Raw genomic sequence first — 16,049 nt, forward strand, 5'->3', positions numbered from 1 at the left:
ACATACACATATATATACCCCCACACACATGCATGCACCCACACATGGATAACCACACACTCACCTAAACTCGCACACACAACAATGACCCTGAACTACATCTGTCCTCCTTCCACCTTCCTCAGCAAGAGGGCTGAGGAAACTGCAAACATCCCTCCAGAAACCTTAGCACAGCCCCTAATAGACCCCCAGTCCAGGTAGAGAGACATACCCATGGAAAGCACAGTGCTATTCACCCCCTGAAGCACAGGAACCAGGAGACAGATGTCCACAAAAAGCCTTGGTGGATATCTGTCTGCTGTCAAGCCTCTGTTCATCGAAATCACCTCTGTCTCCTTGCTGCTTTTCTGCCTCTTACATCATAGCCTTGTAAAAGGGCAATAGGTTTTGGACAACAGAAATGATTAACTCACCAGATGTAAGTGCTGGAGCATCTCCACATATCTGCAGAGGGAAAGAGGGTTGAGTTTGCATTAATTCCCATCCTGTGTAAGCCAGGGAGGGGTGATGTTCTGTTAACAAGTTCAAGGCCACCGGCAGCTGACTGGGGACTCACGCTTTCTCCGAAGACAGCAGTTCCTGTGCGATGACGTGGGCTCTAGACTGTCCTTCCATCTGTAAGAGGGAACAGAGTGATCAGGAGGGAGAGAACCAATTCAGAGAGGGGAAGGGAGACCCCACCTCCACAAGCCTTGGGTTTACAGAAGGACCTGCAAACTGCTGGAGGCAAATTCCATGTACTTCTCAGCCCATTCCTTGACACTCACAACCTGTGAGATCTTCAACCTCACGTACCTTGGTTTCCTTATCTGCAAATGTGGATATTGAAGGCTTCTAACTTGGAAGGTTGTCAAGCTAATGCTCAGCACTCTGCCCAACACACAGTAAATTCTCACCAGGTGGCCACTACCATGACTATGTGATCTTGGCATCCACCCACAGGTCTACCAACCTTGAACCACCTGCATTTCTCTGCACACAGAGAGGGCTCTTACTTCTTGCTTTTGCATGTGCTTTGTCCTCTTGGTGTCCTTTTCCCCTTCTCTGTCCAGTTAATTCCCAGTTATCCTTTAAGACTTAGCCATGGTATCCATCACCTCCTCCAAGGGGCCTTCTTTGATCCCCTGCCTGAACCGGCTGGATCAGATATCCTTTCTGGGGCATCCTCCTCTCAGAATACCAATTATGTCTCTTCTGGAAGGCAGGAACCCTAAATTTCACCCCTGCACGACCAGTGCCTCACATACAGTAGGCTTGCTTTTGTTGACTGAAAGAAATTAATGAGTGAATGAAAGGATGAATAAGTGTAAATGTTCATTCCACTTGGGAAGCACTAACTACCCTGGTTGACCTCAGGAGGTGAGCCATTTAACCCACTGAGGCCCAAATTCTGCACCTGGAGGATTTGGGATTAACTGAGATTATGTCTAGGAAGGATGGGCAGGGGCTGAAACAGATGTCTGGGCCTTCTGCCACAAGCAGGTGCCTCCTCTGTGGCCCCGAACCTGACAGATATCAGACACTGCTGGCTGGGATCCAGAAGGACAAAGACACTATGGGGCAGTCTGAACAGACAGCAGCTGCCAGCAATGTGCAGGCAAGGCTGCGGGTGGGATGGCTCACGGCAGATCAGAGGGCATTTGGATTGGACACCAGGTTTCTGGTTCCAGCTCTCCTGGTACAACGTGCACAAGTCACTTTCTGAGGCTGGGCCTCAGTCTTCCCATATGTGAGTGAATTGACCTGTAAACTCCCTTCTATGCTGAACTTACATGTACCTAAACTCAAGGAGCTGCTGGTTGAGTGAATGATCTATGACCAGACACTCACGACCTGTTGAGGGAGCAACAGTGTTTTGGTTAAGAGCAGAGAATCTGGAACTAGGTAGTTGGAGCTCAAATCCTACTTCTGCCTTCTAGTTGAAACAGTCATTTAGCCTTTCCCTATACCTCATTTTTCCTATCTGTAAAATGGGCACAACAGAATAAGGGTACCTAACACCTGCATATTGTGCAGACTGAATGAGTGCATATACAGACAGGTATCTCTCTATCTCTGTGTCTGTATCTATATAGGCATCTCTCACGTGGACTAAAGCCTGGTGCACGGGCAGAAATAATGGCTATCATTATCTTTGTGGTTTTTGTTATTGAGGTGGAAATCAGGGATGGAACCAAGTGCTCAGAGATGGACTAAGAAAAAAAATAATCGACAGGATCAGGTAGGGGAGTGGTCTGAACTGCACAATGAAGGCTGATTGCTGCTCCTCTGAGGGTAGCAGTTGAGGCTGTGGAGAGCAAAGGGACTCTGGAATGAAGCATATCCAAGTTCAAATCCCAACTCCTGTGTTGTGTGATTGTATGGCAGCTGGCAAACTATTTCCTCTGAGACTCAGTTTTTTCCGAAATACGGTGGAGAGTAATCAGCCTGATCTTGTGCACTGGTCTGGTTTTTTTTTTTTTTTAAAGATTTTATTTATTTATTTGAGAGAGGTAGAGATAGCGAGAGAGAGAGAGCACGAACAGGGGCGGGGGAGAGGGAGAAGCAGGCTCCTCGCTGAGCAGGGACCCTGATCCAGGGCTCAATCCCAGGACCCTGGGATCATGACCTGAGCCGAAGGCAGATGCTCAACACTGAGTCACCCAGGCTCCCCTCGTGCACTGGTCTTCTTGATGACAGATTCCTGACTCAAGGCCTTTATACTTGCTGTTCTCTCTGCACGTGATAGACTTTCCCAGATCTCATTCTTATTCTCTGACTTTTTCAGTCAAAAGTCATCCTCAGTGTGGCCATCCATGACCACCTGACCTAAAGATCACCCCAAATCATTCTTCACCCCAGGATTTCTCAGCTTTGGCACTACCAACATTTTAGGCCAGGCAGCTTTGGTTGCAAAGGAAGGCCTATGTACCGTAGCATCATTAAGAGCATCCATGGCTTCTACCCACTGGATGACAGAAGCAGTCCCCACCCCAAGTTGTGACAACCAAAAACGTTTCTAGACATTGCCAAATGTCCTGGGGTGAGATTGAGAGCCACTTGTTAGAAGCTTTTGTCTTGCTATGCTCTTCTTTATACCAGCAGCCACACTACCTGATACTATCTTTGCACACAGGGGATGTTCAATCAACAACTGAATAAATAAATGAAATGAGATACAGTGCCTGGCACACAGTAGGTATCCAATAAATGAGTTCCCTTCTCTAGCTGTTCCATCCCTCAATGTTGCTTAGCTAAGCAGCATAGTATTTTTGGAGATTTCATTTTCTCCAAGGTCCCCTGAATAGGGCAGAACTTGGGCCCTAGGTCAGCCTCCCCTCTGCATCTCACTGCTGCCTCTTGGTGGGCTGTCATAGCATCTGTGGAGCAGCAGGGGAAACAGCAAGGCCTGCAGAGGCCTCTAGTCTCACCTGGCCTCCCGCCTTCCCGCAGGCACCGAATCGTGACTCACTGTCTGCCTTCTGCATCTGCAGGGTTAGTGTAGGGCTCTGTGGACAAGTGTAGCTCACTCCTCCCAAGCAGGGGCTCCTGCAGAGTCCCACATGTAAAAAGACTTTGTAAACAAAACCCTTGCAATGGAAAATATATTCTGCCAGGACAAGTCTTAACAGCTAGGAAACCCTGTGGTCAAGCTTCCATCAAGAGAATGACTTTGTAGAGAAAGGACAGGGGTCAGGAGATCTCAAGCTTAGATTCTTCCCCTATAAAATGAAGATAAGATGACCTCCTATCTCCCAGGGGCCTGTGACTCAATTCTCACTTGTCACCCAGCATGATGCTGAGAGCTCATGTTCTGATGTCAGAAGACCTGGGTTCAAATTCTGCGCTCCACCCCTTCCTACACCTATGCCCTTGAGTAGGTCATTTCTCTTCTCTGAGCCCCACTGTAACACAGCAGTGGTAATAATAATAATAATAATATTAATAATACCTACTTAATAACAGAACAGCTAGCATTCACTGAATACTTAGTATGTGCTAAGAATGACTCTAAGCTTTTTACGTGTATTCTCACTGAATCCTCCCAACAACCTATGAGTAAGGTACTATTCTTATTACCTCCATTTTACAGATGAGGAAACTGAGGCACAGGTACGTTCTAACCTTTGCCCAAAGTCGGTGCTAGTAAGTGGCAGAGCCAAAATCCAAAGCCAGGCAGGCGGGGGTATAGCTCAGCGGCAGAGCATTTGACTGCAAAACCAGGCAGGCTGGCTTTAACAGCTAAGCACTTGGCAGTGCGTCTGGCACACAGTAAGCACTCGATGGTAAATGGCATCTCTGCTCATTACAGGTGGCAGGGTTTTTCAAATCGGGAAACACCTATTCTTCACCTGTGCTGGAGAGGTGGCAGGAGCCCGGCACTCCAGCAGGAGCCCAGGTTAGTTCTCTCAGTCGGTTCTCTCTGACCTCTGACCCTTGGAGCAGTGCCCACCATGCTACACAGGAAAGAGAACTCTGCTGGAAGCCAGGATGCCTGGACCCACATCCCAGCCAGGCCAGTCCTCCACAGATGCCTGTGTCCTCATCCTGAAGATGGGGTCAGCACTCCCACCCTGCCAGGACGAGATGAAGAGACGATGGCTGGGAGTGCTCAGGCCCACCCCAACTTTCAGAGTTGCCACCATGACCATTGTTTCAATCTCAAAGCTGTCAGGGGCAGACTTCTGGTAGGGCTGGGGCACGGGCCACTCTGCACGTCCTTCCCAACCCCTCCTGCCAGACGGGCAGACTCTGGGTGGGACGCACGGGGCCGTGCTGCCTTAGTGACTCTGCTGATGATGGATGTGTCTTCACCAGCCAGACAAGAAGGGGGCCTAGCAGGCCATGTGCCCGGGGCTCTCCTCAGAAGCTGCTACTGGGCGTTGCCCAACTGGGCCATTTAATATAGATGTTTGTTTAACCAGGAAATGAACTCCGAGGTTGACGGCAGTGTCCAGGGACAGACTTCTGGGAACAGGGTTCCTCCCAGGAGCGTGGGGGTGGGGGCGCCAGGGCCTGTGCTATCGCGTTTCTCAGGCTGACGCTGTGGGTGTTCCATCAGGCCACTGCCCGCCCCTCTGCCCAAGGCCGAGGCTGCTTATCTTCTCAGTTCCCCAGGGCCGCCCAGTCCTGAACTTCCTCCCCAGGCCCCAGGCAAACCAGCCGGTCAACCCTGGCTCTTCTGGGACCAGGTTGGGAGGGCTAGTCCTCCTTTAGGGACCCTCTTGGTAGCAGTCCCAGAAACAGCTAGGAGTCCTAGTCCGTCTCCATGCCTGTTTCTCCAGCTATTACTTGTGGCTGCTTAGCTTCCTTCTAGAAGAGCAGTGTTCCAACCATGGCCTGAAAACCTCTGGGGTTCTGTCTCCCTTTTCTGATTACTTATCTGTGAAGTTGGTCCAAACAACAATTCCAACAGACTGAGCACAGAGGCAGCCGGGAGAATCCAGCTATCTTCTAGGAAGCTAGACATGAATATTTGTAAAAATGAAAAACCAATGTTATGCTCCTCACTAAGTTTTTTTGAAAAGTTATTCTTCATAAAAAAATGCCATTTATGTTAACATGTGGTAGACCTATCACTGTTATTCTTAAATGAATGAAAAGATGTTTAAAATTTTTCTCAGTGTTACCTTTTCATGTGGCAAATACTGACTGATAAAACTCACAGAAACAAAAACTCTTTGGGGTCCTCAGTCATTTTTAAGAGGAGAGAGAGGTGTGAGACCAAAAGGTTTTGACAACTATTGTTTGAGAGGCTATTGCAAAGCTCATACAGGATTGTAAGTAAAAAATCTCTTCTCAGTGAAGAGCCACAGAGGAAGGGGGCATCATTATCACTGTGCAACAATCACAGTATTAATTATTACTGTTGTGAAAAGCAGGCTAACAAACCCCTGGCTTTATGGCCTGGCCCTCAGGATGGTCCCAATGTCCTGCTTTGCAGCAGAGGAAGAAACCATCCTCAAAGCTCCTGGTTTCTCACCACCTTCCTAGCTTACAGGCCTCCTGGGTTCACATCTGCCCTGCCTTTAAATAGCCACCTCTTTTTTTCCATGCTTGTCTCTGCCAGCCCCTGGCCAAGCTCCATGTCCTGGGTCTTGGCACTTGGCTCACTTCTCCCTATCTGTGGTTGCCGGGGCATGCCACTCTCCACACCAGGACCCTCTGCCTCTCAGCTCCTTGACACCTTCTTCTCTGAAGACTCCGGCCACATGTACATCCGCTCCACCTAGCCTGGACCTTATCCATACTCAGAACTGCCCTACCTCGGAAGTGATGAGCTTTCTGGTCCCCATCTTGGACCAGAGCTCCTAGCATCCCTCCACCCTCAACTGGACTTGTCTCTTAGTCCTTGGGGAGCTCCAGTCTTTCACTTACTCCAATCCATCCTAGGTCATGGTGGCCACCTTCTGTTGTCACTTACAACTCCGAGCGGCTCCTGTGGTTCCCTAGCACTTGCAGAAAGAACTCATTATCCAGAAAGATGCTGAGAGACTATGCTCTGGTGTCAGAAGACCTGGGTTCAAATCCCAGGCTCCAACCCTTCCTACACCTATGTCCTTATACAAGTGATTTCTCTTCTCTGAGCCTCACCTGTAACACAGCAGTAACAACAACAACAACAACTACTACTACTACTTAATAGAAAAGTTAGCATTCACTGGACACTTAGTATGTGTGAAGAATGGCTCTAGCTTTTTACATGTGTTCTCCCTGAATCCTCGCAACAACCTATGAGCAAGGTAGTATTCTTACTACTTCCATTTTGCAGATGAGGAAACTGAGGCACAGGTAAAGTCCTACCCTTTGCCTGTGACTCAGCCTAGAGACCGTTTCCGGATACCTCTCCTGCATTCCTCCATGTGCCACGGAACTCAATTTTACACCTTGTTTTTCTCTACCTCTGGGCCTTTTCAGTTCCTGAAGGTCCCTGTGCCCAAACTTCCTTATAATCTCCATAGGTGTCTCTCCATCACACACTAAACCTGAGGGGGCACAGAGCACCAAGGCAGGCATCCTGCCGCTCCAGACTTGCCAGCCTCCTCAGCCACATAGCCCATTGAAAGAAAAATCCACCCAGAAGTGAGGAGGGGCTGCCTTCGAAGGCTGTTTGAAGCCCTGGGGAAATCCTGCAAGGGTCCCAGTGAGGGGGCTTGCTGGAGTGTTCTGAGGTCATATCTGGAGAAGGAAGAGTGCTCAGGACCACAGGTGGCACCAGACTCTTGGACAGCACTCTCTCTGAAGTTCCTCTAGGCACTACCATCACAGACACTGTCTTTCCCCTGGGAATTCAGGTTGGGGTTTCCAGCACAGCCTTTAATGGCTGCTGGGAAATTCAGAGAGAGGAGCTCAGGGAGACATGGCTCATTTTTATCCTAGCTGTCAGCTGTGCTTCCACAGGAGGCAGAGAAGGGATAAAGATGGTGAAAGAGAGCAACACCAGCCAGGAGGAGGGGGGGGGGGGGAGAAGGTGGGACCATACAGAAGTCCCCTGGCACCCCCAAGACCCAGTGGCTGCCTCCAGTTCACACTGACACCTGTCTTATTCTAACTCCTGAAGCCAGGCTGCTGTGAGTCTGGCTTTGGCCTGGATGCTTTTTTTTTTTTTTTAAAGATTTTATTTATGTATTTGACAGACAGAGATCACAAGTAGGCAAAGAGGCAGGCAGAGAGAGAGAAGGAAGCAGGCTCCCTGCCGAGCAGAGAGCCCGATGTGGGGCTCGATCCCGGGACCCTGAGATCGTGACCTGAGCTGAAGGCAGAGGCTTAACCCACTGAGCCTCTCAGGTGCCCTGGCCTGGATGCTTTAAATAACTTTTAGTTTTGGAAGGAATCTTTGGTTCTGGAGGCAGTTTGTAATACATTCACAGAAGCAGCATGTTATCTGGGAAGGCCCAGAATGAGAGATCAGGAAACCTGATTTTTACTGTGGGCTTCACCTCGAACCTGCTGATAACCCATAGCAGGCGACGACTTCTCAATGAGCGTTAGTTTTCCTTCTGTAAGACAAAGCAATCTCCTGCATAGCTGGGACACTATATCCCTGAATAGCAACTCTCAATATCCCTCTCCCCCGGCCCCTGGCAACCATCGTTCTACTCTCTGCTTCAACTGTTTTAGGTTCCTCATGAAAATGGAATCATGCAGCATTTGTCCTCTGTGACTGGCTTACTTCGTTTAGCACAATGTCCTCCAGGTTCATCCATGCTGTATCATGTGACGGGATTTCCTTTCTTTTTAAGGCCAAGTAATATTCCATTTTATGAACAGACTACACTTTGTTTACCCATTCGTCCATCAACGGACATTAAGAGGGTAGATTTCATGCGAAGTGTTCTTACCACAATAAAAAACAAAACAAAACAAAGTGATATCAAAATGATCCTGTCAGCTCTCTTAGCTTCTCGAATCCTAATAAGAGAGTAGTCGTAACATGACTGGCAAGTTCTCACTGTTTGACAAGGCCAGTACATGGCTCATAAGATGTTTGGTCTTTCTGTCCTCACCATCTCCCTTCAGGCTGAGAAAGGACCAGCCATGACCTCAAGAACTCAGTCAATGGCTAGATTCCATGCTGTCTGTTTGTGCATTCTATGTACCCTCCTTGTCCTTTCCATCTAACTACATCCTACTCTCCTTTGTGGAACACTAAGGCCTCACCTCCTCCAGGAAGCCTCCTTGATTGCCCTGACTCTTAAGACTTCAGCCCCTTGCCCTGTTCAGTGCTTAGTTCACACAGTGGAGGATGCTGGGGCTGCCGCACAACTGTTCTATCTCACAGGCAACTGCTGTTTTTAACTCATGAGATATGACATTCAGAGAAGAGGATAAAACATAAATGTAAGGTTTAGAGACTACATGTCAACAGCTTTTTCACTCCATGGCTAGGTGCTCGCCGGCTTCTTTCCTGGCATGTCAGAGGGCTGAGGGCCCTATGGGGGCTCCATACAGACTGGCCAGCTGATGTACACAGGCTGGAGCTCAAACTTCAGGGCGCAGACACATGCTGCTGGGGATCCTGATGTGTTGAGTCTGGGGGTTGCCTGGGGTACTGCAGGTCTCCACGGCCAACTCGGGGCAGCAGGGTTATAGACTAGGTATACAGAGTAGCTGCCATGAAGCCAGGAAGGAGAAAGGGAGGGTGAGTGTAATGGTGGCCCCAATACCACACTAGGGCCACGGGCACATCTAGACATAGTGGAGAGGATTATCAGCCACAGAACAAGCTCTCTGAGGTCAGGGCATCCTCTCAACACCCAGCCTGTTGGCTCCAGACAGCCTCCAAGACCTCCAGGACTCTGAACAAGGGGTGTGGGACAACCCAGTGTCCTGGCCGCCTCCAGACCTGGGCCCCTGGTCTCTAAGAGTCTGTATCCCTTACCCTCCTCTGCTCCCACTGCCTTGAGAGGTTCCTTGTTTACTCTGCCGAACCGTCACACCCTCTGCATTGTTACTGGGGAGCTGGTGAGAAGGCAGGCTGGCTCCCAGCTCTGCCACTCACTGTGCAAAGTAAATTATACAGGACGAAACAAGGGTTTTCATTTTATTAAACTGTCATGCATCTAAGTTTGTTTCCCTTACTTGACTGCACGAACTGAGTCTAATGTATTCATTTATTTATTAGTTTTTTCAAGAATATTGACTGAGTACTATTCTGTGTGCCAGGCAGTGAGGACACAAATGTAAAAAGAAGTATGGCACTGGGATGCCTGGGTGGCTCAGCTGGTGAAGCGTCTGCCTTTGGCTCAGGTCAAGATCTCGGTCGGGGTCCTGGGGTCAAGTCCTGAATTGAGCTCCTGCTACGTGTGGAGTCTGCTTTTCCCTCTCTCTCTGCCCCTACACCCACCACTAGTGAGTATAAGCCTGTGTGCGTGCTTTCTCTCTCTCTCAAATAAATAAATAAGATCTTAAAAAAAAAAAAAAAAGGAAAAAAGAAATGTGGTCCTGCCCTCTTGGAGCTATTCTTACAGGGAAAGGCAAATGGCATGCAAGTAAGCAGAAAAAGAAAGACATAATCACAGCTTGAGATAAGTATGAGGAAGGAAGTAGACAGGAATGTTGCAAGCCAGCACTGCAGAATGAGCAGGGGAGACCTCTTTGAGGAGGTGACATTTAATGTGAAACCCTTAGCCAGCTGTGCAAAGGGTGAGATGAGTGCTTCAGGGGGAGGTTACTGCAAGTGCAAAGACCCTGAAGTGGGTTTGAAGAGTAGACAGAACTTGTTTTTGAATCCATCATGATGCCTGGCCAAAGGCCTTGGAGTTTGTTGAATTTCATTTGATCTGTCATTAACACATGACAACAGAAGACGAAATGCCAGGGATTTCAAATCTTTAGAATCTGGTGCCAACACCCAGAAAGGCAGACACAAGAGGAGAAGCAGGCTGAGGGGGTGGGAAGATGCTGAGTTCGGTCTGGGACGCACTGAGTCAGAGGTACAGCAGACCCTCCTTACCTTTCAGGGAGTATGTCTAAAGACTCCCAGTGAATATCTGAAACCACAGATCGGGCCAAACCCCACATGACCCTGGAGATATTGTGGATCTTTGCAGACCATTATAATAAAGCAAATATCGCAGTAAAGCAATTCAAGTAAATTTTTTGCATAAAATTTATGCATAAAAATTATGTTTACACCATACTATATTAAGTATGAATAGCATTACTCTAAAAAACAATGTATGTGCCATAATGAAAAATACTTTGTTACAAAATGCTGAGTTGTAATCACTGATCACAGATCACCTCAACAAATATAATAATGATGAAAAGTGTGAAACACTGTGAGAATTACCAAAATGAGACACAGAGACATGAAGTAAGTAAATACTGCTGGAAAATGGTGCCAACAGACTCGCTTGGTGCAGGGCTGTCACAAACCTTCAACTGGGGAAGGATGCAGTATCTGTGCAGTACAGCACAGTGGAGTGCAGTAAAACGCGGTGTGCCTAGAGACAGCATGTTTTCTCCTACACATACGTCTGTGATAAAGTTCAGTTTATAAAGTAGGGACAGGGGACACCCAAGTGGCTTAGTGGATTAAGTGTCTGCCTTCAGCTCAAGTCATGATCCCGAGGTCCTGGGATCGAGTCCCGCATTGGGCTTCCTGCTCAACAGGGAGTCTGCTTCTCCCTCTGTCTCTCCCCCTACTCATGCCTGGGCACCCACTCTCTCTCAAATAAATAAATAAATAAATAAATAAAATCTTTAAAAAAATTAAGTAGGCACAGTAAGAGACCAACAGTAACTAGTAATAAAATAGGACAATTATAATAATAGATTACAATAAAAGTTATGTGAATGTGGTCTCTCTAAAAATAAGTTATACAGTACCTTACTGTACTGTACACACCCTGGTTCTTGTGATGATGTAAGCTGATAAAATGCCCACATGATGATATAAAGTGATACAAATGATGCGGGCGCTGTGGCATGGTGTTAAGTGACCTTCTGAATATATGTCAGAAGGAGCATCACTTGCTTCTAGACCAAGGTCATCATGGGTAACTGAAACTACAGAAAGCAAAACTGTGGATAAGAGGAGATGACAGTATCTGTGGGGTTTCCAAGAAGGGACAAAAGGTTAGCTGCAGGCTGGAGTGTGGGGTGCAGAGACAGGTCAGACCAGGAGGTCAGTTACAGGAATATGACCTGAGTAGGGCTGGCTGCTGGCCTGGAATAGGCTGCCTAAGCAGAACACAGGATGACAGATGGATGGGGATGGGAGAGCTCAGGCCTTGGGAAATAAGTGCCTGGTGGGGAGGCACAGAGTTGAACAGTCAGAGAGGTGGGAAGAGAACCAGGAGAGAAGGCAGCCAGTGAAAACCAGGGGAAGAGGGAGCTCCCAGGGCGGCAGACCACCAGAGCTGAGGGTCAGGGTCTTGGGGGACAGCATGGAGACCCTGGCTCATGGAGGTCAGGGAAGACTGTACAGGGTGGATGACAGCAGTAAGGGAGGTGGGGGAGTGGGGAAGACCTGAAAATGTCTGTGCGCTGAGGGAAGTCCTAAAGAATCTCTGCAGCCCATCTCCCTCTCCTCTACTGACCTGGTCTAACTCTCAAGGACCATTCCCGCCTTCCTGACTCTGCGCTGCTGTCCTCTGTCCAGAATGCTCTGTCTCTAGACCCTGCCAGTTCTTGCTGGCTCACACTATTCAGGTCCCTGCTAAAAGTTTCCTCCCCATCATAAAGGCCTTCTCTAAGAAACTGGAACCCTTCCCCACTGCTGGCCAGAATGTAAAAGGGGGCAGCCACTGTGGAAAATGGTATGGCGGTTCCTCAAAAAATTTAAAATAGAATTATATGATTTAGCAACTCCACTTCTGGGGACACAAAAGAACTGGAAGCAATATCCTGAAGAGACATCTGTGTACCATGTTCATAGCAGTATTACTCACAATAGCCAAAAAGTGGAAACAAACCAAGCCCCCATCGACAGATGAATGACAAAATGCGATGTGTACATACAAGTAGAATATCCTTCAGCCTTAAAAAGGAAGAAAACTCTGACACAGGCTACAGCATGGATGTGCCTTAAGGACATTATGCTCAGTGAAATAAACTAGTCACAGAAGGACAAATTCCACATGACCCCATCTCACTTCCATGATGTCCCCAGAGCAGTCAAAACCGTAGAAGCAAAGAATAGCACAGTGGCTGCCTAGGGCTGGGGAAGGGGGTGGGCAGTTAGTGTATCATGGGGACAAAGATTCAGTTTGGGGAGATGAAGAGTCCCGTGGATGGACGGTGGGTGGACGTGTTGTTGTACGACAGGGTGACTGTACGTAATGCCACTGAACTGCACACTTAAAAATAGTTAAGATGGTGGATTTTTATGTTACATATATTTTAACACATTTTTTTAATTGGAAAAAAAGCCTTCTCTAGCCTCTCTGCCCAAATTTCCCCCCTTGCCCCACCCCTGGCACCCTGCTCCCACCACCAAGGTCTGTTCTGTGTTTGATGTTATACCACTTTCACTGCCTAAACCCACCCTAGGAGCCTTCTAACTGATGGTTCATCTCCTTCACTAGAGTAGAAACTCCCAGCGCAGGGAGGCACCTGGTCTGTCTGTGGCAGCTGTGTCTTAAGCCCTTGGAAGGGTGCCTGGCACATAGTAGGTGCTCAGTTGAGTACTTGTAAATAAATTTCTGCTGAAGAGGAGGGACACGGAGAAATTGGGTGAGGATACAGAGAGAAGATGCAGACAGGAGGGAGTTCATGTTCACCAGGGGACCAGGCTGTTTTCTGGGAAGGAGAACAGGCCGTAGCCCGAGGAAGCTTCTGCGGGTGTAAAAGGGCCTCCCAGGGGCTAGGAGTGAGCATGTGCCATAGAGCCAATGTTCAGGGCTGCACTAAGCGTTGGGAAGACTGGCATGGAGAAAGCACTTGTAGGAATTTTAGCCATGTGGGGGAGTGTCCTAGTAGAAATAACTGGGATTCAAGCAGGTGGCTAGAGTGAGATGGCAGGTGCAAGGCCAGGGGCACGAGGCCGGCAATAAGGCCCAGACCAGGCCGCCTGGACCACGGGTACAGCCAGGGAAAAGATGACCTGTCTGGGCAGGGCCAGGGAGGGCATCACCACAGAGGACAGAGCAAAGTTCTGCCCAGGCTCCAGGGTGGACCTGTCAGGGAAACATGGTGACGCCAGGACTCAGACAAAGAGAGGAGGAGGTGGAGGGAGGAGGTGGCTTGGAGAGGCCACCAGCCCCCGGATTGGTCTCCAGAGAGCTGGTATTTAGCTTGAAAGGTCTCAGTTAGTCTGAACACTGGGCTTGCTCTCAGGGAAGACTGACATGCCAGGCAGCCTTTGTCTCCTTTCACAGCTGGATCTATTTTTATGTCCTTCTTTCTTTTTCTTTTTTTGCCCCCTCTTTCCTTCAACCCACACCCCCGAATATCTCTGAGTGGAAGAGGGAGAGGACAGACAGGCAGGCGGGTGGACAGCTGGGCTCAGCTTCCTGTCCTGCTCCAAGCCTCTCTCCTTCTAATGTGGCCACCTCAAAAGATCTGGAAGAGTGGAGCCCACCACCTTACAGTTGTTTTTACGTCCAACTCTAGGAAGGGTGGGGCTAACCCCAAACATGCCTCCTGAGGCCCCGGGAAAGCAATTCCACTATCAGTCACACTTTCCCTAGGTCTGCTCCTTGGAAGTGGCTGGAGATGGGAAATCCGGATCCTCCTGCCCCCTCAATGTGATGGAGGCACAGAGGGGAGAGGTCTTTGCCTTTTGGGAAAGAAGTTTCAGAGATGGTGGAAGATGAAAGAATGAGCTCCCTCCAGAAATCTCCCTTCACAGCAGCACATTTCCAATAGTTGGCAAACCCTCCCACACTGATGGCTGCTGGGGGGCGGGGTGCACAGTCATGACCTCTGGGGGGGGTCCACTGTGGTGGCAGGTACACAGACTGAAAATGCACCTCTCTGACCCACCAATCCCCTTCTGAGATCTACGCTGGAAAAAAGCTAGTGCATAAGGAGGTGTGGGAACAAGTGCACTGCAATACTGTTGGGAACATAAAAATTAGAAACATTGTAAATGTCCCTCAGCAGGGGAGAGCAAAACAAAGGACAGCATATTCATAAATTGGAATACCACACAGCAGTAAGAAAAAAATTTAGGACTCTATGTACCAATGTGCAAAAGTCTCTATAAGATACCAGTGAGTGAACGCAACCAAGTTATGCCAGGTTTCTTACAGTTTGATATGATTTAATATATGAAAACAACTCCACAAACAATATCACCTATTTACCAATTAGGTTCTGGAAAGATACACACCAAACTGCACACCACAGCTACCTCCACGGGGACACATGGACTAGGAATGAGTACCCTCACCTCACTTTATGAGGAGAATCCAGTAGAGCACGCCTCATGCAATGAAAACCAGATTTTAAAGGCGATTGCCACTGTGGTGCATTATGAAAGCCTCGAGGGCAGAAGGGGAGTGATGCTCAGTACAGCTGGTATGTGAGAAGGCTAGGCTCCTGAGGGTGAACCGACCTGCTGCAAGGAGTCGAGTTGCACGCTTCTCTCTCCGCGCTCTCAGAATGACAGGATGATGGTGGGCCCTGCCTTTGGCTGGCCATTGGTTCTACACGGCTCTGGCTCCAGGAAAGGTCCCTATCCCAGGCAGGAGCTGCTTCAGATCTGCCACCTGCCATTGTCACTGAGCTCAAATGGACCTTGCGTAGGTTGCTTCCCTGTCCTACCCACGGTCCCTCCCACTCTGACCTCCATGTGTTCTTTTACTGTGCGCCAGACATTTGTCTCCTCAGATTTACTCTAAAGACTACTGTGAAGTAGGCACCATGATTGTTTTTCCAGTTTTACAGAAGTGGACACAGAGGAACAGAATGGTTAAGAAATCGCCCATTTGCTAGTGACTCAGCTAGCAAGTGTCAAAGTTGAGTTTGAACCCCTCGTTCCCTATGCTACCCCACCTCTTGCAAGCTCCTGGGGATGTCCATGCAGCGGTCTGGAGGCCACAAGCCTAGGGAGCTGACCCAGATGACCACCCATGTCCAGGGCCCTGGGACTTCATGTCTTTACAGTGGTCCTGAGCAAACAGGACCCTCCCTTCTCTGCCTCCCCCTCCGCCTCCCAGATAGTTATTACGCCCCTACTACGTGGCTAACACTTTTACATCTGTGCTCTCATTCAACCCTCCCACAGCCCAGTTACTATTAATGTTCTCATTTTGCAGATGGGGAAACTGAGGTCCTCCAATGGGGAATGACTGGTCCACGGTAACACAGCTGGAAGAGGAGACACAAGTGGTCCCAGAGGAAGGTTTGACAGAGAACCCGGTGCTGTGGCGGGGAACCATCACTCGGTGGGGGACCCTGAGGTACAGAAAGTTGCACAGGGGATGCCCCACTGCTCTGTCAGCCCTTCAACTCTTCTTGGCCTGGTACCCAGATCCAACTCCCAGCTTCAGAGTGGGAACCAAATCCCAAATAATAACTATCTGCTCCCAGGCTCCACGACCCAGGGGATGCCCAGAAAAGCCACAACCATTTCTAATTCTAACTGGCACCACTAACTCAAAGCTCCTCTCCCTGCC

The 16,049-nt window shown here is 48.9% G+C and overlaps 1 protein-coding gene across 3 annotated transcripts in view; it reads right to left on the bottom strand.

Annotated features, from left to right (window-relative positions):
* The window catches only part of FGD5 (FYVE, RhoGEF and PH domain containing 5), a 123,273-nt gene that overhangs the window by 54,062 nt on the left and 53,162 nt on the right, over positions 1–16,049 (bottom strand). For all 3 annotated transcript variants that reach the window (XM_045990351.1, XM_045990350.1, XM_045990352.1), the window contains exons 4-5: positions 557–615; positions 414–444 (exon numbers count right to left, since the gene is read on the bottom strand). In XM_045990351.1, coding sequence (XP_045846307.1) covers positions 414–444; positions 557–615 — 90 coding nt within the window. The remainder of the gene's footprint in view (positions 1–413; positions 445–556; positions 616–16,049) is intronic.

Source organism: Meles meles, chromosome 20 (genome assembly GCF_922984935.1).
Source record: "Meles meles chromosome 20, mMelMel3.1 paternal haplotype, whole genome shotgun sequence".
NCBI lineage: Eukaryota > Metazoa > Chordata > Mammalia > Carnivora > Mustelidae > Meles > Meles meles.